We start from the raw sequence: 20,660 nt of genomic DNA, 5'->3' as shown, positions 1-20,660 counted from the left end.
ACATGTAACAAGTAATATAAGTATCACATTCTTTAAAGCTTCATTTTAATTTGGAGCTTGATGTCATAAAGAGGTTAGCATGCCAGAGAAGCAGTGTAGCCTATTGGAAAAATCTCAGACCTAGGAGACAGGAGATCTGAGTTCTAATCCCAGCTCCTCCACTTGCCTGCTGTGTGTGACTTCAGGCAAGTCACTTACCTTTACTATACCTCCGTTTCTCCTCAGTAAAATGGGAATGAAATAACTGTTCTCCCTCACCTTTAGACTGTGAGTCCCAAGTGGGAAAGGAACTGCGTTCGATCTGATTGTATCATATCTACCCGGGAATATAGCACAGAGCAAGTGCTTAAGTAGCACAATTATTATACTAGACAGAGGGTGGCTTACCCGCTTATGAGCTATTGAATTATCTTGTCCCATTTTCAGAATATCTGAAAATTCATAAAGATACTCTGAAAGGGCAAAATTTCCCAAGATGTTTCTACAGATGCTCCTCCCTCATATCACTTGAAAGAAACGCTCACAGGTTGAAGCCAGGTTTCCAGGATTTATCATCAAGTACTTTGGGAGCTAACTCAATGTATGGCACTGCTCTAAGGGTTACAATTGGAATTTGTATGTCTAAATGTGGTCCAGCAACTATTAGCTAACATGGACATGCCAAGGTTCACATATGTTTAAATCCATTCTTAAAGAATGAGCAGCTCTTGTATCAACTAACTGCTTCACAAAAAGCTTTCCAATTTAAACACTTGATGGGCTCTACCCAGTAACTAACATCTGCCAGCCTAGATTCTAGGAAGTCATTTATTTTCTAGCCTTCATCAGACAATAGATGGGGTAGATAAACCTAGGGAGACAGAGATATGAAATAGCCAATGAACTTGCTCTGAGAAGTAATGAATGAGGTAAGGGACAATGTAGAGGATAGAAAGCAAGACAAAAAGATTCTCTGGTGGGAAGACTGTATTAATCTATGCATACAAGTGAAAACACAGAGAAGAGCGGTGTTTTCGCAGTGTCCATACATCACACCCATCTTGGAATATCTAGACCCAGATATAAAGTCATTTTAGCATAAAAGCCATGGCTTGAATGTCAAATTTGAACTCCATTCACTGAAAGTTGATTTAAATTTATTTTCATAGCATTTGCCCAGGACTATATCACACATACTAACATGATGTTAAGATCGCCAAGATCCACCCTTTCCTCTCCATCCAAACCGCTACTACATTAGTACAATCACTTATCCTATCCCAACTTGATTACTGCATCAGCATCCTTCCTGATTTCCGAACCTCCTGTCTCTTTCCACTTCAGTCTATACTTCGCTCTGCTGCCAGGATTATCTTTCTATAGAAACGCTCTTGGCACGTCACCCCACTCCTCAAAAATCTACAGTGGTTGCCTGTCAACCTTCATATCAAGCAAAAACTCCTCACCATTGACTTCAAAGCTCTCCATCACCTTGCCCCCTACTACGTCACCTTCCTTCTCTCCTTCTTCATCCCAGCCCACACTCCAATCCTCTGCCGCTAACCTTCTCAATGTGCCTCGTTCTCTCCTGTTCCGCCGTCGTCTCCTGGCCCACGTCCTACCTCTGGCCTGGAATGCCCTCCCTCCTCAGATCTGCCAAACAATTACTCTTCCCCCCTTCAAAGCTCTACTGAAGGCTCACCTGCTCCAGGAGGCCTTCCCAGACTAAGCCCCCCTTTTCCTCAGCTCCTCCTCTCCCCCACCTTGCCCCGATTTACTCCCTTTCCTCTAGCCCCCACCTGACAGTATTTGTGAATATATGTACATATCGATAATTCTATTTATTTATATTAATGCCTGTTTTACCTGTTCTGATGTGTATATATACCTCTAATTCTATTTATTTATATTGATGCTATTGTTTCCTGTTTACTTGTTTTGATGTCTGTCTCCCGTCTTCTAGACTGTGAGCCTGCTGTGGGCAGGGATTGTCTCTCTTTGTTGCGGAATTGTACTTTCCAAGCACTTAGAACAGTGCTCTGCACACAGTAAGTGCTCAATAAATGATTGAATGAATGTTTGCTGTCCTTATTTACAGGTATACCATAGGTAGAAAATATCAATTTTGGATTGTAAAATTTCCAAAAGAAGAATTGAAGATATTGAGCAAACACTAATTAATCTTGCATTTTAAATTACATTTTTTTTCCTTTTTGCAAATGCAACTCTACTTACCTGCTGGAAACCAGAGTAACAAAAGATGAATCACATAGCAGATAGTAATGGAATGAGTTTACATACAGGCACATGAGATCATGCCTCAACACACAGATGGTTTATTCTTACCTTCTTCTGACATATAGCAGAAATCTCAGCTGGAAGGGAAACACATATATCAGCAGAGAAAGACAGCTTATCATATTAGGCAACCTGGGAAATCTAATTTTTACCAAACACATATGTCCCAGAATTCATCCCCAAAATCACAATAATTTTTCATTTTGTGATCACACATCTAGTAAATTGACAAGCTTTTGATCTTTATCTTTCGATTTAGTTCTTCAATTCTTATGGTCACACAATAAAGTACAAAAATAACACTGCACTGAAGCAAAAACGTCAAAAAATGACATTGAAAATGGCCAGCCTATCCCTTTTCTCCATGCTGCAAGCCAGAAAACATTATATAATCAGGTTCCTTTACAAGGATGAGCTGGATAACTAACAGTAATCTGCGTATATTAAGAAATAGTCCTGGGTCAAAAAATAAATTCATTTCTTGAGCTCTTATACTGTTTATTACCTAAAATGTATTTAAAATGGGGACTCTGGTTTTCATTTGCTGTATTTAATCAACTAATGAAGAAAGGCAAAAAGGAAGAGAATATATGATTAAATGGTATATACTTTTAGCCTTCAGTGAACATGGTGCTCTTGATCTGATCCATCTATCAACCCTCAAGTTGCAATCTCAAGAACGGCTCATTGCAGTGCATTGTGCTCTGATTTACAAAATCAGTATGCCCTCCCTGCATTTATCCTAGTTACAAAATACCCTTGATTGACAGGTACCTGTTATGAGGAAGCAGCGTTGCTTACGGAAAAGAGCACAGAATTGGGAGCCAGAGGACTTGGGTTCCAATCCCAGTTCTGCCACTTCCCTCAATTTCTCGGTGCTTCAGTTTCCTCAACTGTAAAATGGGGATTTAAGACCTGTCCTTCCTCATACTTAGACAGTGAGCCTCATGCGGTACAGGGACTGTGCCGACCTGATAAACTTGTGTCTACCCCAGCACTTCAAATTGGACTTGACAGTGCTTAACAAATTGCTTAACATTGCTTGAAATTGCTTAACAAATACCATATAAAAGAAGGAAAAAAACAATTAAAGGATCAAGTAATAATACCTGGATCATACCTATGCAACCTTATTCTAGATATTGAAAAATTTGTTTTAACTATCTGTTCCATCATTTCAAGATTCATACTCATATTTTATTTTCAGCCATCGCAGTCTGAAGAATATATTCCAAGTCTAAACTGTAAGTCATATTTTTATTTATCTCTGTGACTCTACCTTCTGTTCAGAGCTTTGCTATAAATTAATGAGAATTTCATTCTTAGAGGAAAAACATGGGTTTCAGTAGGGTTTCCCTTGGACAGGAGAGCAAGTTCTGTTTCTTTATTCTTCATATTTTTTTCAGTGGTATTGTTAAGCACTTACTATGTGCCAGTCACTGTATTAAACACTGGGGTAGACACAAACTGATCAGGTTGGACACAGTGCCCAATCCCACATAGGACTCACAGCTGAGGGAACTGAGGTAAAGAGAAGTTAAGATACTTGCCCAAGGTCACACAGCAGATAAGTGGCAGAGCCAGAATTAGAACCCAGGTCCTTCTGACTCCCAGGCCTGTGCTCTAGCAAGTACACCATGCTCCTTTATCAATAATGATATAATAATGTCTTTCTTTGAAGGGCCAAAGAAAGAGGCTAAGGAACGTGCCCTCAACTGGCTTGGGTGGAAAGAGAGCTAAAGCTTTGCCTTGCACTATAGTTTTACCCTTAAATGAAAGACAGAGAATATAGCGTTCAATTCAAGCAAATAAATCCAAATGTAATTACCATGACTGACGAAAATAAAGGAATTTCTTCATTCAATTACTTGGCATAACCTAACACATTTACATTTAATATCATAATAAAGGAGAATAGCTGAATTTGTTTTCAAGGAAAGGAAATTTTTTAAATGCCTCCTTTGGAGATCTCAGATTCTTTTAAATCGCCTATTTCAGATTATAAAATAAAATATCTTCATCGGTAACTTGCTAAAGGAAAATAAAGAGAAAAATCAGAAATTGAATGTCATCGGTTGTGTCTGCTGGCTTCATGAAGTAAACCTACCTTGTGGTAGAAGAACATCTATCAGCCATTCGCTATGATCCCTTCAAAAAAGAACATACATGGCATTTAAGTTTAAACATTTAATATTCCAACGGAATGTTTTTCATGCTACACTGTTATGACTAGAATAAGATTTAACAAAAACTTCTTTATTATGTCACTGTAGTTAGAGGGTGAATAAAAATCATTTCTTCTTGTTCAGTTCTTTTTAAATGAAACTTTGAAGATGGTAACTTGGCCGAGGAAATTAAGACATTTTTAAAAGAACTGACTTGCTACTGTGAAATAAGCACAGGACCCGTGAAGGCGACAGGTGTTCCAATTAAGGTGACAGACTCCAAATTTGGGGAATTCTGATCTGCCCCTTGCTTTAGCTTCTTCATGACAAGTTCAGCCCTCCCTACACAGCGGAGAACAGAGCTGGGGTAGAAGACTGTAAGCTCGCTGTGTGCCAGGAATGCATCTGCTTATTGCTATACTGTACTTTCCCAAGCGCTTAGTACAGTGCTCTGCACATGGTGTGAGCTCAATAAATACGATTGGATGAATGAATGAAATGGGAGATGGAGGGACATGGCTACCTTACATGTCCCAGGTCTCCGGCTGCCAGTAATAGATGTGGGCCGGGTTCTCCAGTGGCTTCAGCCACTTAGTTAGCTGTTGGTTCAGGGCTGGGCATTCTCTGGGCCCAAGGACCCAGAGATCTCTAGGTAGCTACATCAACTGGAGATCCTGACACAGTGGAGAAAGCAGCAGTGACGGAGGAAGTTGGTGAATGCTTCCTCTTATATCTTCACCTTTGCCCTCTCCCTCTTTCTACCCATTCTTCCTCTTCCCCTCCATTGTTCTTCCCTCCGATTTTCCCTTTCTCCCTCCTTTTCCTCTTCCTCCTCTAATCTTACACTCTTTTCCCAGTCCCATCCCTTTGGACCACACCTCGAACCCTCCTAACACAACCAGGTTTCTCATCTGTCTCTATCTGTTGCCGACTTGTTCATCCCAAGCGCTTAGTACAGTGCTCTGCACATAGTAAGCGCTCAATAAATACTATTGAATGAATCAGCAAACTTTACAAATCAGTTTTGGATGGCACAACTTCTGTTCAATTTACCCTTTGGAGTTTTAGCAAGGATCACTTTTAACTAGGACTGGTTTGGTTAAATGTAATTGCTTCACCTGGTTGCTTATAGAGAAGCCACATGGTAGAGGAAAAACCGCAGGCTTGGGCATCAGGAGGTCTGGGTTCTAAACCCAGCTCTACAACTTGTATGCTGGGTGGTCTTGGACAAGTCACTTCACTTATCTGTGCTTTACTTTCCTCATCTTCAAAATGGGGATTCAATACCTGTTTTCCCTCTCCCTTACGCTGTGAACCCCATGTGGGACAGGGACTGTGTCTGATCTGATGGTATTGCATTGACCCCAGCACTCCCACTGTGCTTAACACATAGTAAGCACTTAAATCATCATGGCTCAGTGGAACAAGCACAGGCTTGGCAGTCAGAGGTCACGGGTTCGAATCCCAGATCTGCCACTTGTCAGCTGTGTGACTGTGGGCAAGTCACTTAACTTCTCTGTGCTCCAGACTCTGTAAAATGGGGATTAAGACTGTGAGCCTCACGTGGGACAACCTGATTACCCTCTATCTATCCCAGCACTTAGAACAGTGCTCTGCACATAGTAAGCACTTAACAAATACCAACATTATTATTATTAAATACCACAACCATTTTAAAGTAAATCTGCAACTTTGCCAAATCAATCACACAGATCACCTGCTTCCAGTCAACCACAGAACTGTTTCCCTTCAATCATAACTACACTGCTAATCACCTGAGCACCCTTAATGGTCTTAAAATCGGCCTTCAACATCTAACCTGCAAAGCTAGTCATCCACCCAGTATGGCCCATCCTCCTTGCTGACTCTTGAAAAAAAAAAGGAAGGCATGGAGGCTCCCGTTTACCTGTTCTTGTGCTGCCACGGAAATCATCTGGAGATTTTGACCCAGAGCTCTTAAGGCAGCTCCCAGCCTAACGTCTTTAATGACTGATTGAAATATAAGTATCTCAGTTCACTGACCCCTGGAAGATTTCCCTCACAGCCTTGGAACTCATAAAACTGTCAAGGGAAGATTCTCTCCACCTTCCATGCAGTCCCCTCTTCCCACCATTTGTCATAAAGCAAAGGCCAGATCCATTTACGGCTTATCAGGAGAGAGGAGATGGGTTAAGGAGAAATGGCTTGGCATAGTGGGTGGAGCATGGGCCTGGGAGTCAGAAGGTCATGGGTTCCAATCCTGGCTCCACCACTTGTATTCTGTGTGATCTTGGGCCTCAGTTACCTCATATTTAAAATGGGGATTGAGACTGTGAGCCAACCCAAGGGACAGGGACCAACCCAAGTTTCTTGTATCTACCCCAGCACTTAGAACAAGGCCTGGCACATAGTAAGCACTTAATTATTATTATTGTTATTATTATTATTTGGAGTGAGCAATGGTGTTTTCAGGGTAGATTTTTGAGGACAGAATCTAACTGGGGAGCTCAGGCTTCAGGCTGAAGCAGGACCCTAATCTGTGGTGAGAGGGAAAAGGTCCCCAACTGCCAGCATCTTTCCCTGAGCCCAGATGATAAAGCTGCAGTGCAGTTCATCCACATGTGGACTGCAGGGTGAAAGAAGGTGAACTACTAAATGAGGATTCACAATCCCCATGTGCTACCTTTATAAACACACTGAAGAGAAATGTCATTGACAACATATTGCTATCCAAAATTCATATCAGAATGATGTTATTTCTCTTCTCATAGTTACCCTTCCTTCCCCATGCTCCCTCTCTTGTTCTGTGGATTATTTTACCCACCCTGCAATTCTTTGGCTGCATTCTTCACAGAGGTACAACGGGGGTGGTTTATCACCTAAAGCCACCGACAGGGAAGGATCTATACACATCTGGAAAACAAAATAAGAAAGACAGCGTGAACTCTTCTCCATCTCTACTGACTTCCTTTATCAACCGGAGAAAACGATACCACCCAAGTGAATCAGAGAAGGGAAACGAGTAGGTGAAAATAATTCTTCTTTCAACCACTTTTCCCAGGAGAGAGTTGAAATTTAAGGGGGTTCTTCTATCCCTTCATTTCAGTTAGTTGGGATTTTGACAATTAGATTAAATCCTTCCCTCAAAAATAGAAACACTGAATCATTCTAAAAAAGAGACCCCACATTTGTTACATGCCATTGGCACTGCAGTTCTCTCTTTAAAGTGATCCTCTCTTACATGGTACTATTAAGACAGGAAAGTACGAACAAAAGTTCAGAGATTAAAAAAAAATGGAAGCAGAAAGAAAAGCAAGGTTTTAGATTTGGCCTCAATCAGCAAATTCAGGTTTAAGATGCGTGTCACATAGGTTCAGCAAATCCTTGGGCTGTAATACCCATGGGGGGCAGGGATTGTATCCAATCTGACTACACAGTATCTACCCCTGCACTTGCTTACCGGGCTTGGTACTAAAATACCACAATTATTATTATGTCATCAAACATTTCAGTTATCATTTGGAGCCATAGTTGGAGTTAGTCATTGCAGCCATTATGTCACGATTCTACCAAAACTGTGTGCCGGAGACGATGTTTATTCATGGGACACAGAGTAGTCAAGATAATTATGTGACCCTCACTCAGTACCCCAAAGGTCCCATTCCAGAAATGAATCACATCCTTTCCCTTTTATCTTCTGCTCCCCTTTTACTACCATGAGGTAGTCCAAAAGGTATGTCAGGATTTTAAGACAGGAAGTCCAAAACTAGATCTTGTATTTAAACAAGAGACTGTTCAAGGCTGAGAATAGTAGAATTTCTTCCAAGCCCTTGCATATTGTATGCGTTAGTTCATCTGAATAGCATATTTGCTTTTTTAAGAATGCTTCATTTTCCATTGAAATCTACCACCCACAAATCATTTCCTGTTTTCTATGTGCTCTTCCAGCCATTTCCCCTCTTGACTATAAAATCCCCTCTAGACTGTGAGTTCACTGTGGAAGGGAACATGTCTACCAACTCTGTTATACTGTTCTTTCCCAAGCTCACAGGACAGTGCTCTGTACACAGTAAGTGCTCAATAAATACAGCTGAATGATTGCATGAATAAACAGTTGATGGCTGTTCAATACAACAATAAACAGATACATTCCCTGCCCACGATGAACTGTTACCTAGAAGTTTTCTCCCATCACTTCATCTCAGGTTGCATTATTTTTTGCCCAAATTAATGGTACCTCACTCACAACTTTCCCATCTCCAGCCCCTTCCTCATATCTCTCCCCTTGCACAGAGCTCCTTCATCCCTCGGGGGATTATTGGATTGTCAGGTCTGCTTGGGTCTCCAGAGGCAAACAGTTCAGAGGTGACCCGAGCAATGGAATGGGCTGGTGGTCCTCCGAGCTCTAGTGAAATAAGGGAACTAAGCTTTTTCCAGATCCTTCTCCCAGGATGAAAAAAAAAAGGAAAGTACTTTTCTGAAAAAAAAATAGGCATTTTCGATTTAAAATAGTTTCATCAATCATATTTATTGAGCACTTACTGTGTGCAGAGCACTCTACTAAGCTCTTGGGAAAGTACAATGTAATAGTTGGTAGACTTGTTCCTTGCCCAAGGAATCTCCTTTCTCCTTTTGCCTAATGAATTTCATCTTCTTCTAGACTTTTTCTCAAGGTCACTCTGAATTCTATTCCTATTTCTTCAACAAGCAACTCCCTTCCATGCTCGACTGCACAGCTAATGTGCCTAATACTGTTCTTTTATGACTTTTCCTTCTGCCTCAAGGCAATACAATCATTTCAATAATGTTCTTTTTAAACAGTTGTTTTTCTTCAAATCATCAGAAACAATTGGACAGCATTATCATAATCAACATTTCCAAAAGAGTCTAGGCCCCCTGGAGTTTCTCAAAAAGAAAAACACAACTTGGAGCTACTAATAAATAAATGAATTTCAGTACAATATTTTTGCCATTTTCTCACATTTTCTTGAGGCAACCTTGTGGGCCATGTCTTCACAAATAGAAGATATTGACCATTATATTGTTGCACTTCCATATTTTAGATGCCTCTCTGCCCCGGCCTCAATAATCAGCCCCTGGATCAAAATAACTACCCTCCAAGCCCTAAACTGTCCCAACCGGTACACAGAAACACTCCACAAAACTTCACTGATAAGGATTTGACAAAGGCTGAACTTTTGTCACTGAGCCATGATTTCCACTGAAATCAGTTTAATGATATGCATCTAAGTAAAGGCACAGTTATCACCATAAAAATGCAGTATTCACTACTCAATGCTAGCACGTCAAGCTCATCTCTCAATCTAACTGAAAAATCTGCAGCAAGTTGAATGCAGAGTCATCTGGGTAGAAAGTCGGCCCTATCAACAGTCCAACACAAAGTTCTGGCAACACAGATGATCAACGAGTAAAGGTTTTGAGTTTGAAACAATTCATTCCTGGAGGGGATTCCAAGAGGCTCCCCTAGATTTAAGGGCTCTATCAATGATTCCCAGATCCCCCAAGTTGGCTGATACCCTAAAAAGATTTAGGCCAACCTGCTCAGTTGCATCCAAACTAATTACCTCGCCTTTACCCCCAGCACTTAGAACAGGGTTTGACACAGTTAGAGCACAATACCATTCAAAAAAAAACCCTGACACCAGAGCTGTGGAGTTGACAAGACTGATCAGATCAGATTCCAAGTTTAAGAGAAAGAGTTAACACTGATTTACAGAAATGAAGTTAACGGTTTAGAATCTGCCTTCTCCATATGCCAGACCTTTTTCTAAAATGCAGCTGGATGCAAATCAAAGTTCCGTTTTCAGGGGAAAAGTCCCTGATTTTTGTCCTTCAGTTCCTTTTTGTGGTTGTTAAGAGCATTATCCCTGGTTTAGGACATGGTCTCGAGAAGTCAGCCCGCCATGAGAAAAACGTGAAGCAAAGTTTCCAAGGCCCTCACATGGCACCGTATCAGGATTTTGAAATCTGAGAAGAGGAAGTCTCCCTTCAGTTTCCCTATTTGAAGAGGTGTAAAAATATGCTTTAGATTTCTAGTGTATCAAAGATGGCTTTTAATGTAATTGTAGAAAGTGTGCTCAGTCTTACATAATTCCATCAACAATTACACCATCTAACATTATTGAGCTAATGGCCCTTGAATTTAAGATGTTAGTTTATACAAGCAATGTCCAAGTTAAAGCTTGTGAATTAAAAAAGAAAAACAGAACTGGTGAAATGAATGTCAATCTCTAAATCTCAAGAACCCTATAAAGAAAGGCTATATTTAGGTCTCCAAAGACAAACAGATCAATCCAACATATACATCTACTGCTTATTGGGTGCAGAGCACTGTATTAAACATTTGGGAGAGTACAATATAAAAGAGAATTGTCTCCAAATTTTTGGCTATTGAATCCTGGCCTATGTTTGCCAACAGAAAACAGTTTCCTGAAATTGGCATATTTTGCCTTTCAAAATCGCAAACCACTTCCAACAAAAAAACTGAAAAATAAGAGGGTTTGTGTACTATTAGAACCATATTCCCCACCTAGTTTCCTTGCAGCTCAAAACTTCTCAGAAGCATGTGTGTTCTAACATTCGAATGGAGTAGTCCTTTTTAGGGTAAGATCTAGATTTTATTGTTTAAATGACACTAGAAGTTTAACCTGAAACTAGCTTCCAAACCAAAGATTTATTAAAATTTCAGAAACCTCAAAGATAGGTGACAGAATTTTGTAGATTTCAAACTTTTTTCGTGCCAAATAGAGCACCTGGCAGGAAATCAGGCAGATGTTCAAAGGAGGTTTCATCACCTGGATAATATCACAGTAAACTGAAGTGAAACCAGTTCAGGAATCTCAGCTGGGGTCAGAGATAGGCTTAAATAGGAGGGAGACTGGAAGTTCAAGATTATCTTTGCTGATTGAAGATGACGGATTGTGGGCTTTTAAAAGGCAAATGTGGTGACAGAAGGGCAGCAAAACTTAACATTAAGCTGAAATGTTAGCTCCTTGTGGCTAGGCCTTCAAGATGGATTTTCAGCTTGCTAAATCACAATTCCTTCAACAATGAAAAGCTTCTGGGAACTTTTATTGCCCATTTTCTTCCCACTGAAAACCTTCTACAATCCACCCCTTCACACCCTGTCTACTGAATCATTCCCCCAGGACAGACCACAGGCACCTGTTGCATGCTCCCCATGCCCAGTGAAACAACCGATGCCACCACCTCCCTCCTCTATCATCCCAGAGAACCTTATCCACTACTTAGTTGACAATTGAAACTGCCTCCTCAACTCCCACTTACATTTCTAGCCACTCTCTCATCCTTTCAGCTTTCTCTCAAGGGAAGATTGCCTGCTTTCAAAATCTACTCTCACTGTCTGCGCCTCCCTTTCCTCACTCCCTCTCCAACTTTTTTTTTTAAATACCTGGACCTATTCTTACTCTTCTTTCCTCCTTGAACACCATCCTCTCTGATGCTCATGCTCCGATAGCTCCTTTCTCTCTGCCTTCCAATATGCTTATATCAGCCCTCTCCTATTTAAAAAAAATTTAAAAAAACTTGATTTGGGCCTCACTGCTCCAATCTCTTATCACCTCATCTAATGTCCAAACTCCTCAAAAGGGTTGTTTCCACATGCTCCCTTATTTCCCCTTCTCCAGCTATGTTAACCCTCTACGATACTGCTTTCACCCCCTTGGCTCTCTCCATGGTCATCAACGACCTTCTCACCAAATCTAAGGAATGCTATTTCATCTAAGGTTTCTCAATTGCCTTCAGTATCATGGACTACTGCCTTCTCTTGGACACACCATCTAACTTTGGTTTTTCTGACGTCATTCTGGTCTCCGCATACCCTTCTAATAAAATCCTTTCGATCTTTTTTGTGAGCACTTCCTTTGCCCCTCACCCACTAACAGTGAGGGTCATCGAAGGCTCTGTTCTGGACCCCCTCCCCTTCTCAATATACACTCACTTCCTTGAGGAGCTCCACCAGCTCCCGTGGCTTCAACTACCACCTCCATGCAAATGACCCCCAAATCTACACTGTTAAACCTGAAACTGAGTCTTAGCTTCTAAAATGATGCATTATCTTCAGGCCACAGGCCTCCAAATTATAGAGGAGAGTGATTGCAATTTGCTCCATTTCGTAGGAATTAGGCTCTCTCCTCAGGCTCCAAGTAATTTTCCCATGTGACTACTGGCAGAACAATATGGCACTAGGTCAAATGAAACAGTACCTTCACAGCTGGTTTGTTAATTGCATTATGGCATTCAATATGCTGGCAATGGATGGGATTCCAAGCTGTAAAGCAAAGCACAGCTGATGAAAATCCAATCACCAAATTCATTTTACCCCCAAGATACAAAATACTAAGCATCATTTGAGAGAAATGTATTAATTTAGTAAGTGTATTTCTAAACTGCCCTTCACTAAAAGGCCTCAGGGTATATTAAAATCATTTCAAAATAAATAATTGAAAAACAGAGAAAAGCAAAAACAATCACATCATCTTTCTCCTTAGGGGTTACCAGACTGAAAAGCTGGATGCTGCACAATGTCCTGGAGGTTCCAGAAGCACTGCGAGGCAATCAATGTCACCCCACCCCCACGAAGTAGGGCTGTTTCTGGACAATCAAAAGCAAACCATTCCTTTCCATATCCACTTTGGGGAACAGAATTTCTTGCCCAATAGGAATGCTACCCTTGGCCCAGCAGCATTAAATCTGCCCTTTCCAGATTGACCCTTGGCCATCTGGCTTGCGTCGAAGACTCTTAGCTCCAACATAAATTGGATGTCAGGAAACTGCTTTAGGAATCCTTTCAGAGAAGTTTGAGATAGAGAGAGAAGTCTGACCGACACAGTGGTGGCACTGCAAGCTCCCTCTCTAATGAGAAAAATGAAAAGATCCAGTTTCCAGAAGATCTAACATTTAAGGTGCCACATTCTCCTTCAATGAGTCAGTGCTTATTTTTATTTATTTGCCTATCAAAATTCAAGGCATGGTGTGTATTCATTGTTCATTACCTTGAGCTCATTATTTATTATCCCTAGCTATCTCGACATTCTGAAAACCTACTAGGATAGAAATCTATAATGCCATGTTTAATCGCAACTTGCATCATTTTCAGCAAACCCTTCAGAAATGCATCAGTTGACGGTTTCAGGATACCAAGCCACTGAATTGTTGCTTCAGTGTGAATGTTACTAGTAATACTGGAACCTGAGTTGTAGGCCCAGTTCTGCTGACTGCAGGTGAAGACCACACATGCCTGTCACAGTGTGCTATACCTCTGCCTGCCTTTCTGGTCGATGCACTTTCCACCCCAGAGGAGACACGCCTGGCAGGGACAAGAGAGTGAAAGTGGCACCACACAAGCCACTAATAATATAATGAGTTGCTCTGAGCAGGCTCTAGGTCCTGATATCTCATAACCTAGGTTTCTCCATTGTTGCTGATGGGAAACCCCCTCCATCAGCACTAATAATAACAATAAATGTGGTATTTGTTAAGCTGTTTACTATGTGACTGGCACTTTACCAAGTGCTGGGGTGGATACAAGTAAGTCGGGTTGGACACAGTCCTTGTCCCACATGGGACTCACAGTTTCAATCCCCATTTTACAGATGAGGTAACTGAGGCCCAGAGAAGTTAATTGACTTGCCTAAGGTCATACCGCAGAGGAATGGCAAAGCTGGGATTAGAACTCAGCTCCATCTGACTCCCAGACCCGTGCTCTTACCACTAGGACCTGCTGCTTCTTAATAGTACAGCAGACAATATTTGGCCATACATCTCATTTTCATATGATCCCAAATCAGTACAGAAAAACACACAAGACTTAAATTAATGGGCAGAAGCACCTAAAGTGGTGAGTCGTGAGTTAGGGAATGAGTCACATTATTCTGACTACTCTGGAAGCCAATTTTTCCAGTCAGGATCTGGGCACGTTAGATAATCCCACACAGACTGAGGAAGGCAAGCAAGGCCCCTGTATCTCAGCTTAGCATAACTGTTGAATTGACTGTATAGACTGCATAGGCTTTGATGGCTAGAGTTGGAAATGAGGAATAACCTGGCCTAGTGGAAGAAGCTCAGGGCTGGGAGCTAGGAAAATATGGGTTCTAATTCTGATTCCGCCATTTGCCTGCTCTGTAGTCTTGGGCAAATCATTTCACTTTTCTGTGCCTCAGTCCTTTTATCTGTAAAATAGGGATGCAATACCTGGTATCCCTCCCCCAGACTGTAAGTCCCATATGTAACAAGGATTGTGTCTGATCTGATGGTACTGATTCTATCCCAGAGCTTAGCACAATGCCTGGCACATACATAGGAAACATGTACTACCAAAATTATCATCATCATTGTTACTATTATACATTATTATAATTATAATCTGAGCTAGAAAAGAAACAGCAAGTGCCAACTTCCATGACTTTTGGAACTTTCTAGCATTGCTTCAGGAAGAGACGTCCCAAGGAAGAGTTATTCAACCACCACTTGTCTGCTCTATTACCCTGGGCAAGTCACTTAACTTCTCTATGCCTCACTTCCTCATCCATAAAATGAGGATTAAGTCAGTGAGCCTCACTTGGGACAAGAACTATGTCCAACGTGATATGCTTGTACTTCCCCTAGCACTTAGTATAGTGTTTGGCACATAATAAACACTTAACAAATATCATTTAAAAAAAATTCTAGTGACATTTTACCAGTGGCATTGTGATTTTTAGGCCTTGGATATTGGGAGATTTTTAAGCCCTTGGTAATAGGTAAAGCCTTCTGGCCTTTTTAGGCTCTAATAACTGGAGACCAACATAAAATTAATAGGCTAGCAATTGCCTTTATCACCTTCTGGCTTTATATTATGTTCTTTTAGAGGCAACTCCAGGATTTCATGTAATTCACTCTGCTCCAATATCAACATGAAAGAGTCAAAGTCCCCTTGAAAATATCTATTCTAGTAAATGGTTGGTGCCCCACCAACACCTGTACTCTTGTTACCATCTGAACCCACTAGATGTCACATGAAAAAATCAGCCAGCTCCGTCACTGCAGTATTCATAACGTTTCTCTGAAAGTAGTAACTTGTGTTCTTACCTGTGTACTGCAGGCCTCTGTATTCGCTTATTGCCCCAGGAGGTTTTAAATTGGGCCAATAGTGGAACAACATTTGTACAGCTGGAGGTTTTACTTGAGAAGGTCCATAGGCTATTACATATAGCAAGTCCTAATGTAAAAGACAGGAAGTATTTATGCCACAGACTTATTAAGATGTGAACTAATCATCACAACATCACAAGAGAAATTAAGTGGAAAAAATTCAACAGAAATCATACAATGATTCATGATTTACAAGTACCACATCATCCTCAACATTTTTACTTAGAAGAAATAATGCATTCTTCACTAAGGAAATGTTTGGGCAAAGGAAGATCATCTAAAACCACTTGTTAATTTGTGTAAAATCATTGGTCTGCTGACAACACAGTATAAACAGTAATAAACTAAATTCCAAGAATGAGATACAACCATTTACTAATTCTGTCAGCACTGTGTTCCTAAAGTATTATTTTTGCTATAAATAATAAACAGATTAACCACTAAGGAAAGAATTTTAGGCACATCTACATTAGGGGAATACAATGTCAATATAGTTGACCTACAGTGACTTTATTCTACGAACCTTGCTTTTAATAATAATAAAGTTGCTATTTGTTAAGCATTTACTATGTGCAGAGCACTGTTCTAAGCACTGGGGTAGATACAGGGTGATCAGGTTGTCCCACGTGAGGCTCACAGTTAATCCCCATTTTACGGATGAGGTCACTGAGGCACAGAGAAGTGAAGTGACTTGCCCACATCATGTAGTTTGATTCTGCAATCTACATTGGCCCTAAACTTACTTTCCAGACTTCTTGCTTATATTTCATGAGGCATTCCAGTAATTGACAGTGATACACTGTAAGAGAAAAAAATGCATTTTAGCATGAAATTAAAATATGAAATAAAAAAATTGCTTATAGAAATAATACGGGACATGGAGCTGAACTAGTATAACTTTAAGTGCAGCTATAGAATTAGAAAAGATGTTCTGGGTTTATTTGCATTTTCCAGTGAATATATGCAAGCACCCTTAAGCATCCTAAAGCCTTATTTCAATCTATTTTTCACTTACTACTTTAAAGACGTTAGGGCTTTAATCAAGAATCCCAGTGTAATGTTTTCTTGCACTAATCCATATGTAAAGAGCATAGGAAATGCCTGTCTCAATTGCAAATGCTAAAAGCTTAGAAATGGATGCTTCATCTTTAAGTCATCAGCTCAAGGCTGGGAAGTGTCCCATAGCCACTCAGTCAATCGTATTTATTGAGCATCTACTGTGAACAGAGCACTGTACTAAGTGTTTGGGAGAACACAATATAACAATATAACAGACACATTCCCTACTCACATTAAGTTTGCAGTCTAGCGGGGGAGACAGAGATTTATACTGTGAACCTATTGTTGGGTAGGGATTATCTCTATTTGTTGCCAAATTGTACTTTCCAAGCACTTAGTACAGTGCTCTGCATACAGTAAGTGCTCAATAAATACAACTGAATGAATGAATGAAATAAAATACAGAAGTGCTATGGGGCCAGGAGGGGGTGATGAATAAAAGGAGCAAGTCAGGGGGACACAAAGGGAGTGGGAGATGAGGAAAGGAGGGCTTAATCATGGAAGGCCTCTTGGAAGAGATGTTCCTTCAACAAAGTTTTGCAGATGGCAGAGTAACTGTCTGTCAGATGTGAAGAGGGTGGACATTCCAGGCTAGAGGCAGGATGTGGGCGTTAGGTCGGTGGCTAGATAGATAAGATCGAAATACAGTGAGAAGGCTGACATAGCGAAGCATCTGAGGTCCATTCCCTAACCCAGATGGATCTGAGTTTCAAGAGCTGGGGACACTTGCTCAACCCAATTCCCCACAGTCCAGATTGAACTTGCAGTCAGGTTAGAGAGAGAGAGAAGAAATGGTTTGAGGCCACATGAGCGTGGCTATCCTTACCAAACCTCTTACTCAGTTCCAGAAAGTGTACAGGAGCCTGACAGGATGCACCATACAGGTTCCATTCCCCTTTATCCTGTCATGAGGAAGTAACTGCAGGGGAATGAACCTTACCTCCCTTCCTTCAGCGGGGCCCAAGGGTGGTAGGCTAAATCTCAGGGAGCATATAATTCATCAGTGGTACTTACTGAGTGCTTACTGTGTACAGAGGACTGTACTAAGCTCTTGGGAAAGTACACAACAACAGAGTTGGTAGACATGTTCCCTGCCCACAAGTCAAAAACCTATCTGAGTCCAAATCCCCCTGGGTCAGCTTCTCAAACACTGTACTAAGCGCTGGGATAGATACGAGAAATCAGGTACCACATGGGGCTCTCAGTCTAACTAGGAGGGAGAAGAGGTAACGAGTCACCATTCTGCAGATGAGGGCACTGAGGCAGAGAGAAGTTAAGCGACTTCCCCAAGGGCACACAGCATTCAAGTGGTAGAGTGGAATTAGAACCCAGGTCCTCTGAAACTCAAACCCATGCTCTTTCCAATAGGTCACACTGATACTCATACTCTTGGAGCGCTCCCTAGGAGCCCTCATATTAAAAACTGCAGGTCCAGACTATCTCCAAGTCATCCTGCCCCCTAATGCTCCATGAAAATAGCCTCACAATTGGCTTTAAAGTCTCACCCACTGCTACCTCACCTCACTACTCTCTTACTACAACCCAGCCCACACACTTCACTCCTCTAATGCTAACCTCATTGTACCTCAATCTCGCCTGTCTCGCCACTGACCCCTCGCCCACATCCCGTCTCCAGCCTGGAAATCCCTCTTTCCTCAAATCTGGCAGAAAATTACTCTCCCCACTTCAAAGCCTTATGGAAGGCATGTCTCCTCCAAGAGGCCTTCCCTGACTAAGCTCTCCTTTGGTCTTCTCCCACTCCCTTCTGTGTTGCCCTGACTTGCTCCCTTTAATCATCTGCCCTCCCAGTCCCACAGCACATATGTAAATATCTATAATTTCCTGATTTACGCTAATGTCTACCTCCCCCTCTAGACTGTAAGCTCAATGGGGGCAGGGAATGTGTCTGTTTATTATATACTGTAGTTTTTCAAGCGCTTAGTACAGTGCTCTGTACACAGCAAGTTCTCAATAAATGCAATTGAATGAATGAGTGAAAAAATTAGGTTGATATGGGGCCCCAAGGTGATTTGGGTCACTTTTTGGCATGTGCAATAATACCCCAGAAATGTGCTCTGGACTAAACCTGGATCTAGGTACACGATTGTTAAATAATGATTCAAACCCCTGAAGGAACCTAAAAATTCACTGGTCACCCTAGGGTCTTCAGGATCAGAAGTGAGATAAGGTCAGTCCAGGATCTTGGGACCAGAGGGCAATGAACCACCCCAAAAGAACCCAGAGCCAGAAACGACCTCAAATCCCAACCTGAACCTTATCATATCTGGGTTGCTATTGGTCAGTGCAAAAGATCAGGAGAGAAACTTACTGGTAAACAGTATTCCTGAAGCTTCAGCTGCACTTGTTAGATGGCGAAAAGTACATTCTGAGTGACCGACCACGTCTGATACTAAATCTTTGTGTCAATAAAGTATGACAAGAAAATCTTTCCATCTGTATTTTCATTAGAACTTTGGTACAATGATTTACTAGATTCTCTTCAACCACAGGTGACAATTTCAGTCATAGCAGTTTGCTTAAAAGGCCTGTCCCAGTGGCAATCCACTCTAAAATTGAATATGTTCTATGCTATATATATACACATAGAGACACACACACACACACATATATATTATATATTAATCACCTTAAGGTGATTGAGTCTAGACAGAAGACATTCATTCCCTTGTGTTTGTCCTGATTTGTCCTGGGATTTGGTAATAATATTTTTGAATCCCTTACTATGTTTCAAGTACTGTGCTAAGCCCTGGGATAGATACAATATAAGTCAGTCACAGTTCCAGTCCCTTATGGAACTCATCGTTTAAAGGGGAGGAAGAACAGGTAACAGGTGTAAAACCCCCATTTTACAGGTACAAAGCAGTAGCTTGCCCAAGGTCACATGGCAGGAAAATAGTGGAGTCAAAATTAGAACCCAGGTCTCAACTCCCAGTTCTGGGCTCTCTCCCCTGGGCCACAGGGTATTCACCCTATTCACACCCTTCTCCATTTTGTCAGCTTCAATCTTGTGCCCTCTCAAACTTTCATTGTAAAAAAAATCAGTTCCCTCTCCCTGAACCCCATAGTTGGCCTTCTCAGTATTTTCTCCACCACCCTTATGCCCTACACAAGAAGATAAGCAAGATTGCACCAGTTCTGTTTCCCTTTGATTTTGATCTTTCACCAAGCTGCACAGGGTTAGCTTACCTTAGCTCAAGATTTCCAGCCGCCAAGCATTCCAATTCACTCATTTTATTTTTTTAGGTTCCTGGTATTAAAAGCATTTGCATGTTTTGGTTTGGCTTTCTTGCCTATGTACCATTTGCCTCATTTGATGAACCAATTAATTTGTCCTGCTCATTTACCTTAAATTCTCTGTTGGATTCCCTCCAAATCCTTGCTTCCAAACTGCATATATTCATAACTTAGCCGAGTACTTCATTTAGTTACTGAAATTAGAACTAACCTGATCTTTGGGAGGAAGTAGAAGAAACTTATATAACTACCTACCAGGGTTTGAGGTGTACTGCATTGCGATCATTAACATAGAGGATGCAGAGAGATTAACATGAGCAGGAACACTTTCTCTCCTTGATGATCCCACTGGAAACCAATACATTCTTGGATTAGACAACAACGAAATGCAATTTATAGACAACACTTGACAAGGAAACCCCAAAACACTGAATATGATTGCCAAAATGGTGGCATTTTGTCCATTTCGGAATGCAACCCTACCATCACAGAAAACTAAAGTCTACATATTACCAACTCAGCAAATACCAATTGTATATCCAGGAGTCCCTAACACTGTTCTTGAGTCAAGGAAGTTGATTTGTGCAATGAGGTCAATTCCTGCCCCTAAGGAGCTTAGTTACAGACATAAAGGAAAGAATCAGGCAAATCGAGATATGTATATGTGTGCGCGTACGAGTTTGATACTTTTGAGAAGAAAGATTTTGATCTGAAGAGATTCGGCATAGTAGAAGAAAGGGGGCAGGCCATTTT

At 41.1% G+C, this 20,660-nt stretch overlaps 1 protein-coding gene across 9 annotated transcripts in view; it reads right to left on the bottom strand.

Moving 5' to 3' along the window:
• UNC79 (unc-79 homolog, NALCN channel complex subunit) overlaps positions 1-20,660 on the bottom strand; it is a 169,684-nt gene that overhangs the window by 108,665 nt on the left and 40,359 nt on the right. For all 9 annotated transcript variants that reach the window (XR_005659965.1, XM_039911870.1, XM_039911872.1 and 6 more), the window contains 7 exons: positions 20,163-20,255; positions 16,337-16,392; positions 15,531-15,660; positions 12,668-12,732; positions 7,246-7,334; positions 4,385-4,425; positions 2,326-2,354 (listed from right to left, as the gene is read on the bottom strand). Coding sequence is in view for 8 of the 9 variants with exons in the window: in XM_039911870.1 (XP_039767804.1) it covers positions 2,326-2,354; positions 4,385-4,425; positions 7,246-7,334; positions 12,668-12,732; positions 15,531-15,660; positions 16,337-16,392; positions 20,163-20,255 (503 nt within the window). In the remaining variant the exon portion in view is untranslated. The remainder of the gene's footprint in view (positions 1-2,325; positions 2,355-4,384; positions 4,426-7,245; positions 7,335-12,667; positions 12,733-15,530; positions 15,661-16,336; positions 16,393-20,162; positions 20,256-20,660) is intronic.

Source organism: Ornithorhynchus anatinus, chromosome 1 (assembly GCF_004115215.2).
Source record: "Ornithorhynchus anatinus isolate Pmale09 chromosome 1, mOrnAna1.pri.v4, whole genome shotgun sequence".
Taxonomy (NCBI): domain Eukaryota; kingdom Metazoa; phylum Chordata; class Mammalia; order Monotremata; family Ornithorhynchidae; genus Ornithorhynchus; species Ornithorhynchus anatinus.
This window is presented reverse-complemented; position numbering and strand designations above follow the sequence as displayed.